The sequence below is a fragment of the Corythoichthys intestinalis genome, chromosome 12 (genome assembly GCF_030265065.1).
Source record: "Corythoichthys intestinalis isolate RoL2023-P3 chromosome 12, ASM3026506v1, whole genome shotgun sequence".
In the NCBI taxonomy this organism is placed as follows: Eukaryota; Metazoa; Chordata; class Actinopteri; order Syngnathiformes; family Syngnathidae; genus Corythoichthys; species Corythoichthys intestinalis.
This window is the reverse complement of record NC_080406.1, coordinates 2,344,183-2,358,949: the sequence shown is the minus strand read 5'-3', so window position 1 is coordinate 2,358,949 and position 14,767 is coordinate 2,344,183. Positions and strand designations below refer to the sequence as shown.

The following is a 14,767-nucleotide window of genomic DNA, read 5'->3' as shown; positions in this document are numbered from 1 at the left end:
GGACAGGTTTGGACACTCATGGCTTAAAATGTCAATTTTCTCGGGGAAGAATTTTTTTTAACAGGAGGGCATTTAAAAAAAGAGAAGAAAAAAAAAAAAGAAAATGTAAACAGCAAAATCCTAACTGGAGGTGAGCACATGAGAGCACTAAAAATAGTTTGTGGGCTTAATGTGCCATGAATCTGTTATGGCAGCAAATATACATATTGTTCTATCAAACACAGCAGTTCTTTTGGCTTAAAATACAGCAGTTTATGTGAAAGAGGAGTGCAAGAGCAGAAACTGCTTTTTCAGTCTTGTCTGTTTTCCGCCATATATATATATATATATATATATATATATATATATTATAGGCCTGTCAAAATTATCGTGTTAATGGGCGTAAATTTTTTCTAAAAATTACGTTAAAATATTTGACGCAATTAACACACATGCCCCGCTCAAACAGATTAAAATGACAGCAGTGTAATGTCCGCTTGTTACTTTTTGGTGTTTGGCGCCCTCTGCTGGCGCTTGGGTCCAAATGATATTATGGGTTTAAGCACAATGAGTGAGCATGGTTTAATTGACAACAATGGCGAGCTACTAGTTTATTTTTTGATTGAAAATTTTACAAATTATAATAAAACGAAAACATTAAGAGGGGGTGTAATATAAAATTTCTATAACTTGTACTAACATTTATCTTTTAAGAACTACAAGCCTTTCTATCCATGGATTGCTTTAAGAGAATGTTAATAATGTTAATGCCATCTTGTTGATTTATTGTTATAATAAACAAATACAGTACTTATGTTCCGTATGTTGAATGTATATATCCGTCTTGTGTGTTATCTTTCCATTCCAACAATGGTATATATATATATATATATATATATATATATATATATATATATATATATATATATATATATATATATATATATATACATATATTAGGCCTGAACGATATTGGAAAAAACTATTGTTGCGATTTTTTTTAGGTTTGCAATATATTGCGATATTATATTGCGATATTAAAAAAAAAAAGACCTATCTTTTTTAAAGAAATTTTCACTAAATGACTTGAATAGCTGTTTGGAAATACTTTACATAACACACCGTGACCACAGTGTATTCATATAATACCGTTTAATTTGTGAATGATGAAGATTTCTGAATGAAGGTATCCAGGAAGTCATGTCTGCACAAAATAGATCATTTATTGAATACAATATTTTACACTTCAACAGCAGCAAATACATTAAATGATAAATAAAAGAGCAGGTGCATTAGTCCCCTAAGTTTTTGACAAAATATAACAATAAATACAAACTTCTGTAAAATAACAACAAAGTTGTCAACATATTTGAACTTAAATATTAAATCTGACTAATAAAAGTGCAAGTGCATTAGTCCCCTGAGTTGTTTACACAAAATATAACAATATAAAACTGCAAAACGGCAACAAAGTTGTAAAAATATTTCAACAAAAATATTAAGTATCAAAACTTTATGTGCAGCTGTACTGTATATAGTTATTTGAAAAATACGGTTTACAATAAATTTAAATATAAAAGAAACAAACTCAATTGAACTTGTAAATAATTGAACTGAATAACTGCAAATAACTGTGATGAATAACAGAACCATTTTAACTCCCAAATTTCCTGCCTTCCTGATAGCTGTCACATGAATAAAAAGAAGAAAAGACATTCCTTCAGCTGTGTTATGTATTTGTCTGCATATCGTCCACCTTCCTTGCTCAGCAATTCTCAACTGGGTCTCATAGGTTTTTGGCCAAGACTATTAGTTTATCCACTATAGCAGGCTTGAGACAAGAACGTTGGCACGTAACAATGTTCCCACCTGTGCTAAAAAGCCTCTGATGGGGAGCTCGTAGCAGGAATGCATAGATACCTGCGTTTTAAATGGTCCCACATGTTTGACAGATTACTTCTTGTTGAGGCAACCATGGCGAGGCACTGTCGACAGGGCTGTTTTTTGTCCCTTATAGTCTTGTTCTTGCCAAAATACTTCCAAAACTCCTTTTGGATACAGTCTTCCTTGCTCCTCCAACGTGTTGATTGCTTGCTTTCACTTTGAGAACGGGCCCTCCTCCCTCCGCTCTGCTGTTCGGCCCCTCCTCCCTCCACTCCGCTGTTGCAGGGGGAGGGGGAGGAGCCGATGACTTGCTGGAGAGAAAGAGAAGCTGCGCGCTTTTTTCCCCTCTCCTTCCTCAAAACAAACGTTTGTGGATTAAAAAAAATGAAATTAAAAAACTATCGCACGTCCTTGCGATGGGACTATTGCACATGCGCACATCGCGATGGCGATGTTTAAACGATATATCGTTCAGGCCTAATATATATAAATACACATATATACACATATATATACACATATATATACATATATACATACACACATATATACACACACACATATATATATATATATATATATATATATATATATATATATATTAGGCCTGAACGATATATCGTTTAAACATCGCCATCGCGATGTGCGCATGCGCAATAGTCCCATCGCAAGGACGTGCGATAGTTTTTTCATTTCATTTTTTTAAATCCACAAACGTTTGTTTTGAGGAAGGAGCGGGAAGGAGAGCGCACAGCCTCTCATCTCATTCCCTCCAACTAGCAGTCATCGGCTCCTCCCCCTCCCCTGCTACAGCGGAGTGGAGGGAGGAGGGGCCGAACAGCAGAGCGGAGGGAGGAGGGGCCGTTTTCAAAGTGAAAGCAAGCAACACGTTGAATAGGGAAGACTGTCTCCAAAAGGAGTTTTGGAAGTATTTTGGCTATCGACAAGAATATAAGGAACAAAAAACAGCCCTGTTGACAGTGCCTCGCCATGGTTGCCTCAACAAGAAGTAATCCGTCGAACATGTGGGACCATTTAAAACGCAGGTATCTATGCATTCCTGCTACGAGCTTCCCATCAGAGGCTTTTTAGTACAGGTGGGAACATTGTTACGTGCCAACGTTCTTGTCTCAAGCCTGCAATGGTGGATAAACTGGTAGTCTTGGCCAAAAACCTATGAGACCCAGTTGAGAATTGCTGAGCAAGGAAGGTGGACGATATGCAGACAAATACATAACACAGCTGCAGGAATGTCTTTTCTTCTTTTTATTCATGTGAAAGCTATCAGGAAGGCAGGAAATTTGGGAGTTAAAATGGTTCTGTTATTTATTCATCAGTTATTTGCTGTTATTCAGTTCAATTATTTACAAGTTCAATTGAGTTTCTGTTTCTTTTATATTTAAATTAATTGTAAATCGTATTTTTCAAATAACTATAGTACAGCTGCACATAAAGTTTTGATACTTAATATTTTTTAAATATTTTTACAACTTTGTTGCAGTTTTGCAGTTTTATATTGTTATATTTTGTGTAAACAACTCAGGGGACTAATGCACTTGCACTTTTATTTGACAGATTTAATATTTAAGTTCAAATATGTTGACAACTTTATTGTTTTACTGAGGTTTTTATTTATTGTTATAGTTTGTGAACAACTCTTATTTGTCATATTTAATATTTTTGTTCAACTATGTTTACAACTTTGTTGTTATTTTACAGAAGTTTTTATTTATTGTTATATTTTGTCAAAAACTTAGGGGACAAATGCACCTGCTCTTTTATTTGTCATTTAATGTATTTGCTGCTGTTGAAGTGTCAAATATTGTGTTCAATAAATTATCTATTTTGTGCAGACATTGCTTCCTGGATCCCTTCATAATAATACAGCAATCTTAGTCATTCACAAATGAAACGGTATTATATGAATACACTGTGGTCACGGTGTGTCATGCAAAGTATTTCCAAACAGCTATTCAAGTCATCTAGTGAAAATTTCTTTTTTTTTTTTACTATCGCAATATAATATCGCAATATATTGCACACCTCAAAAAAATCGCAACAATAGTTTTTTCCAATATCGTTCAGGCCTAATATATATGTATATATATGTGTATATGTATATTGGGGCTGTCAAACGATTAAAATTTTTAATCGAGTTAATTACAGCTTAAAAAGTAATTGATCGCAATTCAAAACATCTATAAAATATGCCATATTTTTCTGTAAATTATATATACTGTAAAATGTTGGAATGGAAAGATTAGACACAAGATGGATATATACATTCAACATACAGTACATAAGGACTCTATTAGAGCTGAAACGAGTACTCGTGCAACTCGAGTAACTCGAGTTTAAAAACTGATCCGAGTAATTTTATTCACCTCGAGTAATCGTCATAAGCATCACGTTTTGCTCGGACTACTTTTAATGCGGGACAATGCGCTGTCACGTGCGGAGAGGAAGAAGGAAAAAAAAAAACTTACTGCAGCTGACAGCCGCCACAAACGACGCCGACGTTGCTAAATACTAGCCCACACGATGCTACGTTGGTACAGGTAGCGTCTCATAGAGATCACATGTATGTTGAACTAGATGCTAAATGACAGACTCGGCCGCGTCTGGGCAGCTTTAGTAAACAGCTGCCATCTTAAAGCAGTAGAGCGCTAAGCGCTAATAAAGAGCGCTAAGCGCAAATAAATAAGATTAACGTTACTGTCGCTACTAGCTCACGTAACGTTAGCCCTGCGGAGGGCTAGGTTTCAATTATGACCACTGTCGATGCGTGGCTAATGTGTCTTACATACAGGCTTTAACATAACATAGCATTGTGGAGTGATGAGGGTGTAAAATAAAAATTTAATCATGCTAACTATCAATTTTAGCGCAGTTGTCATTGCTGGATAAAACACCAAGTAGCACTGGTCCCTAATGTCCTCTTATACAGCCTGTATCATACATTTATTTTGAACACTGCAAAAACTCAAAATCCTTTCAGGACTTGCAGTTTAGACTAACTTAAAACTTAACTAGAACTTAAAAATAGCTTGACACAAGGAGAAATTCAATTGAAACACGTGGGAAAAAATCCTAACTTTTAAGTGATGTGTGTTATCAAGCGTAACGGCATTTTTAGGTAAGATATATATATATTTTTTTAATAAGATCTAAAAGTTTTTTGAGTGAAAGCAGTGAATTAGTCTTTTTTTTTTTTTTTTTTTTTTAAATTCTAGTTACATCTGAGATGCAATTGTTGGCTGTTTTCAACAATATACATCGAAAATAAAGACATTGATTGACTGAAAATGGTTCAAAATTAGATGAAATGTCTTGTTTTCTCATGTATATTTAATTGCTCTTCACCTAAAAATATATTTGTGTTATCCGATTACTCGATTAATCGATAGAATTTTCAGTCGATTACTCGATTACTAAAATATTCGATAGCTGCAGCCCTATTTATTATAACAATAAATCAACAAGATGGCATTAACATTAACATTCTGTTAAAACGATCCATGGATAGAAAGACTTGTAGTTCTTAAAAGATAAATGTTAGTACAAGTTAAAGAAATTTTATATTAAAACCCCTCTTAGTGTTTTCGTTTTAATAAAATTTGTAAAATTTTCAATCAAAAATTAAACTAGTAGCCCGCCATTGTTGATGTCAATAATTACTTACACAATGCTCATTGGTGCTGAAGCCTATAAAATCAGTTGTACCCAAGCGCCAGCAGAGGGCGGCAAAACTCCATAAAACACAATTAACAAGTGGGCATTTCACTCTACTGACATTTAAATCTGTCTGAGCGGGACATGTGCGTTAATTGTGTCAAATATTTTAACGTGATTAATTAAAATGATTAATTACCGCCTGTTAACGCGATCATTTTGACAGCCCTAATAATATATATATATATATATATAATGTGTGTGTGTATTATGAGTTGGTTGAGGGATCAAAGTAATTTTTATCATTTAAAATAGCACCATGCATGCTTTGAAACATTGGGGGGGGGGAACGTAACTTTAGCCTGAATTGTTTACGTAAAATGAATGATAACTGCCAGTTTTTTTGCTTTTACCAAGAATCTACTATTTTACGTTCGTATCATAGGAATTCTGGGGTTTACGCATTTATTTACAAGAATTTTGATATTTAAAAAGCTCCCTGTTTTGTGATGGCTGCCATGTTGGATTTTGTATCCATACACCACAGGTGTCAAACCGATTCCAGAAAGGGCCTAGTGGGTGCTGGATTTTGTTCCAACCGATAACGCGCAGAGAGTTTAACCAATGAACTTCCTGCTGAAACAAGCGGCACCTGACAAAGTTTAACTGATTACACATGTAAAAGATCTAATTGGTGAAAAGGTGTCCTCTTCATTAGTTGGAAAGCAAACCTGCACCCACTAGGCCCCTTCTGGAATCGGTTTGACACCTGTGCCATACACAATAGCGTAACCACCTGTTGGCCTGAAAGTAAATTTCCAGGAAATTTCTTGTCTTTGACCTGATGGATTCTTTTCTGCTGCCTTCTAGGTTTTGGCGGTTACGATCACAAAGACGGCAACTGGGGTGGCCAGTCCAGGGACAACGCCTACAACAGCTTCGGAGGCCGTAATGACAGATCAAAATCGGCCTTCTTTAATGACCGCGGGGCAGGCTCGAGAGGACGGTAAGAGATGCAAATTTGTACTAGTAGTCCAAAAAGTTTCTTTTTGTCCTGTTCAGCTGCTTTACAAATGGACAATGGGAATCTGAGGGTCTTCAAAGTACCACATGAGTTTGGTACTCCCATTTTGTTTTTTTGTTTTTTTAAAACAGCAGACAGTTAGGAGATATACACATGCTACCTAATGTAAGTGGTAGTGATGATGCAGTAAGACTACAGTAGTACTCAGAATTCTGAGTAGAAAAAGTCAGCTAGCTAAAATGCCAACTTTTTTTTTCTCTAAACAGTTCTCTCAACAAAGCTGAACATATTTCCACCAAAAACTACCGAATATACCTTACAAAAATTATGAACACATAAAGCTATTGACTCTAAAAAAAAAAAAACCTTACAGCCTTATGTTGGCCTTAACAGGGAGCAGCTGTTCTTCAGCCGGACAAGTTGTCATAGACAGTTGTCACCAGAGGGCAGTGTATCCTCACAAATCCATAAAACTAATACTGTACAACACTTTGAAAACAAACCTTTGCAATGACACTGTAATTAAGCGATTAATCGAAGCAGCAAAATTGAGTTTGAAGCTTTTTTTCTAATCGAATAATTAGATTTGAGTAATCGTTGCAGCACTCGATAGGAGTGTGATAGATAAAGTGAGTGATTTTTTAAAAAATATCATAGAATTTAACTATAGCAATGATGTCCAATTCATTTAAACTGTGAGGACTGTCTGTGAATCGTTCAGTGCCATTGATGGTGCTAGACATCCAATCCATTTTGACTGGGAGCGGCAAATGAACTCACTCCTCCCAGTCAAAACGAATCGCATGTCAAGCACTGTCAATGGCAGCCAGTGGGTTAAATGAGTGCCCTTTAATAAAATTTTAAATTTCCCGTTTGGTCAGGTACGAACGTAGTGGCTTTTCTAGCGGCGGAAACAGCCGTTGGACAGAAGAGTCTAGAGATGAGGATTGGTCCAAGCCTACTGCTCCCAACGAGCGTCTAGAACAGTGAGTCGCACATGAATTGAGATGTCAAGTAACCGGTCATGTTACTGACGCCCACCTTTACAAATCTCATCTTCTAGCGAGCTCTTCTCCGGCAGCAACACGGGTATTAATTTTGAGAAGTATGACGATATTCCCGTGGAAGCCACAGGAAGCAACTGCCCACCCCACATTGAAAGCGTGAGTTTTCTCATCAATGTAGCATGGAGCCACTCATCTTTCCGCACAACTGACTGTATTCAACCGCTGTAGTTCCATGACGTGGACATGGGGGAGATCATCATGGGCAACATCACCCTGAGTCGCTACACGCGTCCCACTCCAGTCCAGAAGCACGCCATTCCCATTATTAAGTCCAAGAGGGATCTCATGGCTTGTGCCCAGACTGGTAAGATTGTCAAATATGCCTGGATCAACACCATTTGTCTTCATGGCTTTATTTGTGTGGTTTATTTTAGGATCTGGAAAGACTGCTGCTTTCCTGCTGCCCGTGTTGAGTCAGATCTACACAGATGGGCCAGGCGATGCTCTGCAGGCTGCCAAGAATAGTGGACAGGTAACCTCGATAGAAAATGTCCCTATCATGTATTTTTTGTCACCTGATTTTGAGAATCTGCCTGCATCGAATCCTAAACTGATACCTCGGGAAAAGTAATAAGGTAGGGAAGAAAAAACACATAAAAATGCCTTTTTTAAATTAATGAATGCAGAGGTAAGGTCAGTCCCTCGCATACTTAGGCCGTGCACGCACTTGACTGAATGTCGACTCTGCCTCTAGGAACTCTGGGTATCTCGCAATCCGGCTGGAAGGACCATTTAAATGTCAAGTTCAAATCCAAAGTCTTTAGGACTCCAATTATAAACATTTAGTTGAAAAGCTTGCAAGGAGGAGGAGACCACAAAATAATTTCCACAATCGTTCTGAAACCAATCCCTCCTTCACCTTCATATAATAAACAATAACAAATAACGATAATCTCACAATATGGCGATACCACAATCATGGATACAATGGTCAGGAAATCCTTCTACACAAAACTAATACAAAGATAAGCTATCTTCATCCTTCTGTTGTAAATTTATTATAAGATGTCCAATCCATTTAAACTGGGTGGGTGGAGGCAAATGAACCCCTTCTCAGTGGCTGCCAATCCCAGGCGACGAGGTCATTTTGGGCCATTTCCAGTTGATATTCAGTCTTTTTCTGTTGATTTTGGTGCAAATTATGGGTGACTTCCTGTTGATTTTGGGTTACATAACAGGAAGTGACCCAGGAATGAATGGACAGTGACTCAAACTCAACAAAAAGTGACCTGTATATGTCCTAAAATGAGCAGAAAGTGAACTGTAAATGCCCTGAAAATCATAAAGATTGACTGTGCATGCTCTGGTTTCGAAGGTCATTGACCTGTCCCAGTCTTAATAGATTGGGCGCCCAGCGCCTCAATGGCAGCCATAGAGTTAACTGAGACACTATTATAGGGGAGCAACTTGTTGGTCCTTATTTGTTTTCAAACATTGACACCTTTTTAAAACAATATCTCGATTCTTGCCGCGAGCATATCGATAACCTTTTGGGATGCAAAGTATCACGATATATCATCACCATTTCGATATTTGGGCAAACCCTAATGGAAAACGGTATTCAATACATGGAATGACTGACTGAACGGAATGATGTCTTTACAAACCTAATAGGAAAATGGAAGATATGGGCGTCGTAAGCAGTACCCCATCTCCCTGGTCCTTGCTCCCACCAGAGAGCTGGCCCTGCAGATCTACGATGAGGCCAGAAAAGTGAGCACTCGCTGCCTGCAGCCATCATCAGTAACACAACACATTGTGCAGCTTTGCATAACTGTACTAATAAGAATCACGCGCTTCCTTGTCCCACTCTAGTTTGCCTACCGCTCACGTGTGCGCCCGTGCGTGGTATACGGTGGCGCGGACATCGGTCAGCAGATCAGGGACTTGGAGAGAGGCTGCCACTTGCTGGTTGCCACTCCGGGGCGCCTGGTAGACATGATGGAGAGGGGCAAAATTGGGCTGGACTACTGCAAGTCAGTATAATACCACAATGCACTGAAACAGGAGGATTTCTGAAATGTAAACATTGATGCTTTAATTTTTGAATGTGTAGCTACTTGGTGCTAGATGAAGCTGATCGCATGTTGGACATGGGCTTTGAGCCACAGATCAGACGCATTGTGGAGCAAGACACCATGCCGCCTAAGGGCATCCGTCAGACAATGATGTTTAGCGCCACCTTCCCCAAGGAAATTCAGGTAAATACTGAATAAAAACACTAAAACTTGGTTAGCACTTTATAGTCAAGTTTTTGTAGTTTAAAAGAACTTGCTCAGAAGTTACACCTGCTATCCATATGCATGAACATCCTATTTTGGTTCATCACACTTTTATACCAAATGTTACTATTAAGGAACCAGGTCTAAGTTGTAATGAATCATTATTGTCTTTTTTAATGTTTTCATACAGTATATTTTTTATGGACAAATAAAAATTAGGGATGCACCGAAATGGAAAATCTTGCCCTAAACTGTGGCTGGAAACCGAAACCAATTAATATTCAAAGTACAGGTAGTCCCCGGGTTACGAGCAAGTTCCATTCCTACGCTGGCGACGTATACCGAATTTCCCCATAAGTTACCCTTTAAGTACCACAAAATAACCATCCAAAAAAGTCCAAAAGTATTGTATTTTGTTTATTGATGGAGAATACACTGTCCTCTGGTGGCAGCGGTGGGTTTGGCTGGACTGCCACCTTATGACTGAGGCCATGTCTACATCTAGTAGGGTTTTTTTTTTTTTTTTTTTTTTTTTTTTTTTTTTTTTTAACCGAGGATTGTGCCCTAATATGTCGGGGGGGGGGGGGGGGGGGTAAATCACATTTGTAGAAAACAAAAGCTTCCACAGCCAACCGCATTCATTCATTTTTAATTAGATTTATAACAATGCGCAAAAAATAAGTGTCCATAATACCCCCATCCTTCGCATGTGTTCTTCAAAATGAAGCGCAGCAAGAATTTGTAAATAAATGGAAGAGAAAAAAAAAAGAACCTAATTTACTCCAAATGTTGGAACACTGATCTCATATGTGACGTAGGGACAAGGTTTGTCGCAGTTGGTGACTTTTCCACAGTTAAATCTTCGGTTATCAGTGTCCACATGATGGCGCCACAAACACAAAAGTCGCACATCTTCACTTTGAGCGCAGTTTTTAAGAACCCTCGTTTAAATGTGCGTGTGGATGATGGGCCAAACCGTAGAAAAAGTTCCAACTTTTTCAAAATACCCTGCTACGTGTAGACATGGCCTCAGGAGCAGACTGCTGTCTGACGTAAAGGACAGCTGCACTGTGGTTTGGCTCACATAAGGTTGTAAGTTGTTTCAGCTAATATGTTTGTGTATGCATTTGTAATTAAGTTTACTGCTACAGTTCGTGTGAGCGATTTGCTGTGAGAATTGTAAATACGTTAACATTTGTAGCATTTAAGGTAGCGGACTTTAGTGGGCAAATTAGGCTAATTTAATATACTGAATTTACATATTGATCAGACTGGATGGACACCAATTGTTTTGTGTCAAGTGTTTTATCATTAAAGTATATGTCATTTTGAACATACTGTAAGTGCACATATGTGTTAGTTTTACTAATTGTTCAAAGTGAAGGAAGTCAAAAGCTTCAAAAAGCACAATTATTTGATGTCTAAAGCTAAACTTCACGTTTAGTGAGGACAGAACACATCATATTAATGAAGCAAAGCAAAAAAATTAATATTGTGAGGTATAATAAGGTACTGTTTATGCGACTAGAAAACGAAAAACGACTGGAGACAAAATGGCGGACGAGACTCCAGTGTTGTATCGTCAATCGCGTAAGTCGAGTACGTCGTAACCTGGGGACTTACCTGTATTTTATTTTTGAAGTGAATATAAAAGCTAATAATCCAGATTATCATTTTTTAAATTCCTAATGCTTAAAACCATAATAAAAAAAATTTAATTGAATGAATTCTCTGTGCATCTCTAATAAAAATGAAAAAAACGTTTAATTCGAGCGCTCACTTTTCATTGTCATTCACGGCGCAAGAGGTCCAATCAGTTTTGACAGGGAGGGGCGAACGAACTAATGTTCCAAGTCAAAACGGACTGGACCTCTGGTACCATCAATGGTAGCTAATGAGTGCCCTATCAAGGTTTAAAAAGAAATGAATCGGTCCTAAACACCGTGTGTTTGTTTTGTGAAGATTCTTGCACGCGATTTCCTGGAGGATTACATTTTCCTGGCCGTCGGCCGCGTCGGGTCCACCTCTGAAAACATCACCCAGAAGGTGGTCTGGGTGGAGGAGACTGACAAGAGGTCCTTCCTCTTGGACCTGCTGAACGCCACAGGTGAGCGAAGCCGTTCATTACGTTTCGTCACAGAAATCAAAAGTCTCAAGGAGTCTGCCCTGTGGTGCCCCGTGTTAAGTCGGCAGTCTGTATAAAATCTGAACGCTGTATACCGCGCAGGCTTACACTGGCCTGGTTTTGGTTTTTTATCTTAGTTATGCCCAATGAGGTTCAGGAAAATGGGACAGATGCCCCAGAAAAGCCAGGTGAGTGTGAAAACACGCCCCCCCCAAAAAACATCACATCCCAAATCTCACCCCCACTTCTTATTTTATTTGCTCCCTTACTCCCCAGCCGACATACTGCTCACTTTTTATTTCCAAAGTGTGGAGGTGAGCTGTTTAAACATGGCTGTCCGCTTGGGTTAAAATGAGAATGTGCTCATGCTTAAGGAAAGACAAAGTGAAACTTCTTTTTTGTTACGCAATGGAGATTGGCTGTTAACGCGAAGTCAAATGACCTCTCCTTTTCATCAAGTCCTCTGCCATTAAGCTTTTTATCCTGATAGCTATTTTTGCTAAATCTAGTTATTCTTTTTCTGACTTGGTTAAAACCGTACGTTACGGTAATTTCCGGACTATAAGCCGCACAGCCTAAATTTGACAAAATATACATCAAAATCCATATATATGCCGCACCTGACTATAAGGCCACGTTTACATGACACCAATCTTACGCAATAACAAAAAAGTGGCGTTCTGCCGTTCTTTTAATTCCACGTTTACAATTATGTGTGGGGGGGGGGGGGAGGCAGAACTGTGTACACTGAAGCGCAAAAGTGCATGAAGCCTCCAATTTGCTGATGTATGCATTTCCAATGTGTAGGTGGCAGCACCACCAAAATTTGATATCTGCATGTAACCCTTCCCTTCTGCCGCTTTCAAATTAAAAAAAAAAAAAACGCGTTTTCAAGATTTCCATGGAAGGTTTTGAAGACGGAGAGAAAAAAAGGTGGCTTATAGTCCGAAAAATACGCTAGTCGGATCCCTTTTATCATTTTCTTCATTTGTTTTTGTCATGACCTATAGGTTCCCAGCAGAAAAGCAGCAAATGGGAATGTCATGTTTTTGTTGTTGTTTTTTTTGTCTTTATCCCCACAGGCAAGGACTCGCTGACTCTTGTTTTTGTGGAGACCAAAAAAGGCGCAGACGCTTTGGAAGACTTTCTGTATCACGAGGGCTACGCTTGCACCAGCATCCACGGCGATCGCTCGCAGAGAGATCGCGAGGAGGCGCTGCACCAGTTCCGCTCAGGACGCTGCCCGATCCTTGTGGCCACAGCTGTAAGTAAAAAAAAAAATATATTTTTTAAAAATCATTCAAAAGCACAAAATTGCAGCTCCCAATTGACATCCAATTGCTAGTAGTGTAATCTTTTGTGATGGGCAATTTAAAAAAAAAAATTAAATTAATGAAAAAAATTGAAGGATCCATTTTGGAGAAGAAAAAAAAATTTAAACCTAAAAAACATTTTTACAAAAAATGCCAATAAGTAATAACAATATCACTACTGTAATCCTAAATATGTATTAAGACAAATTTGAAGAAAAAAAATTAATCCATTGAAGGAAAACAATTCAAAATAAAAGGCCAATATGTTGTTCCAATATTTTACAGACATCATTTGAAATCCATTTGTAATATTGGTTTTATTCTCATGTATTTTGTATTGTATTTCATATTTAAATACGGTAGTCCACGGGTTACGACTAGCAGTGCGGTTCAAGGCAAGGAAAGGCAAATTTATTTATATAGCACAATTCAACACAAGGCAATTCAAAGTGCTTTACATCACATGAAGATCATAAAAATCACATTAAAATCAATACAACGTAAAAACCAAGACAATCAAAATTGGAACATTAAAATCAATACAATGTAAAAACCAAGACAATCAAAATTGGAAATAAAATTATATATAAAAATCGCATTTAAAAACATAGAATAAAAAGAAAGAAAAATAAAACAAATACTATTACTAATAATTGAAATCAGCAATGGAGCTAAGCACAAGAGGAATAGAAAGCAAGTAGATTGAAATATATAGACAGTTATGGATATGCAGTGCTAAACAAAAGCGTTTTTAGCCCTGATTTAAAAGAGCTAACAGTTTGAGCATACTTCAGACGTTCAGGTAACTTGTTCCAGAGGTGAGGAGCATAATAACTAAATGCTGCCTCACCCTGCTTGGTTCTTGTTCTTGGAACATGCAGAACCAGTTCCAGACGACCTTAAGGGTCTAGATGTCTCAGGAATCTAACAAGTCAAGTATAAATTTTGGTCCAAGGCCATTAAGTGTTTTGTAGACGAGCAGTAGTATTTTATAGTCTATCCTTTGACTCACTGGAAGCCAGTGTAGCGATTTCGAAACCGGTGTAATGTGGTCCAGCTTCCTTGTATTTGTGAGGACTCTGGCTGCAGCATTCTGTACTAGCTGCAGCTTCCTGACTGATTTTTTATCAAGACCCGTAAATATACTGTTGCAATAGTCCAATCTGCTGAAAATGAATGCATGCATAAGTTTTTCCATGTCTTGTTGAGTCAGAAGCCCCTTAATTCTGGTAATATTTTTTAGGTGGTAATAAGCGGATTTAGTGACAGACTTTAGATGGCTATCAAATTTTAGGTCTGAGTCAATAATTACGCCAAGGTTTCTGACTTGATTTGTAGCTGTAAGTGACATTGAGCTAAGTTGCCTGCTTATCTTTGACCTTTCCTTTTTTGGCCCAAAAATGATCACCTCTGTCTTCTCCACATTTAACTGGAGAAAATTCTGGCACATCCATTCATTGATTTCATGAATGCATTTACTC

The 14,767-nt window shown here is 37.9% G+C and overlaps 1 protein-coding gene across 2 annotated transcripts in view; it reads left to right on the top strand.

Annotated features, from left to right (window-relative positions):
• The window catches only part of LOC130926772 (putative ATP-dependent RNA helicase an3), a 50,039-nt gene that overhangs the window by 23,466 nt on the left and 11,806 nt on the right, over positions 1-14,767 (top strand). The window contains exons 5-15 of one of the 2 annotated variants that reach the window (XM_057851960.1): positions 6,406-6,541; positions 7,441-7,545; positions 7,623-7,722; positions 7,795-7,930; positions 8,001-8,098; positions 9,241-9,339; positions 9,442-9,602; positions 9,683-9,827; positions 11,811-11,955; positions 12,111-12,161; positions 13,056-13,237. In XM_057851960.1, coding sequence (XP_057707943.1) covers positions 6,406-6,541; positions 7,441-7,545; positions 7,623-7,722; positions 7,795-7,930; positions 8,001-8,098; positions 9,241-9,339; positions 9,442-9,602; positions 9,683-9,827; positions 11,811-11,955; positions 12,111-12,161; positions 13,056-13,237 — 1,358 coding nt within the window. The remainder of the gene's footprint in view (positions 1-6,405; positions 6,542-7,440; positions 7,546-7,622; positions 7,723-7,794; positions 7,931-8,000; positions 8,099-9,240; positions 9,340-9,441; positions 9,603-9,682; positions 9,828-11,810; positions 11,956-12,110; positions 12,162-13,055; positions 13,238-14,767) is intronic. The other variant, XM_057851961.1, reaches the window with a different exon arrangement.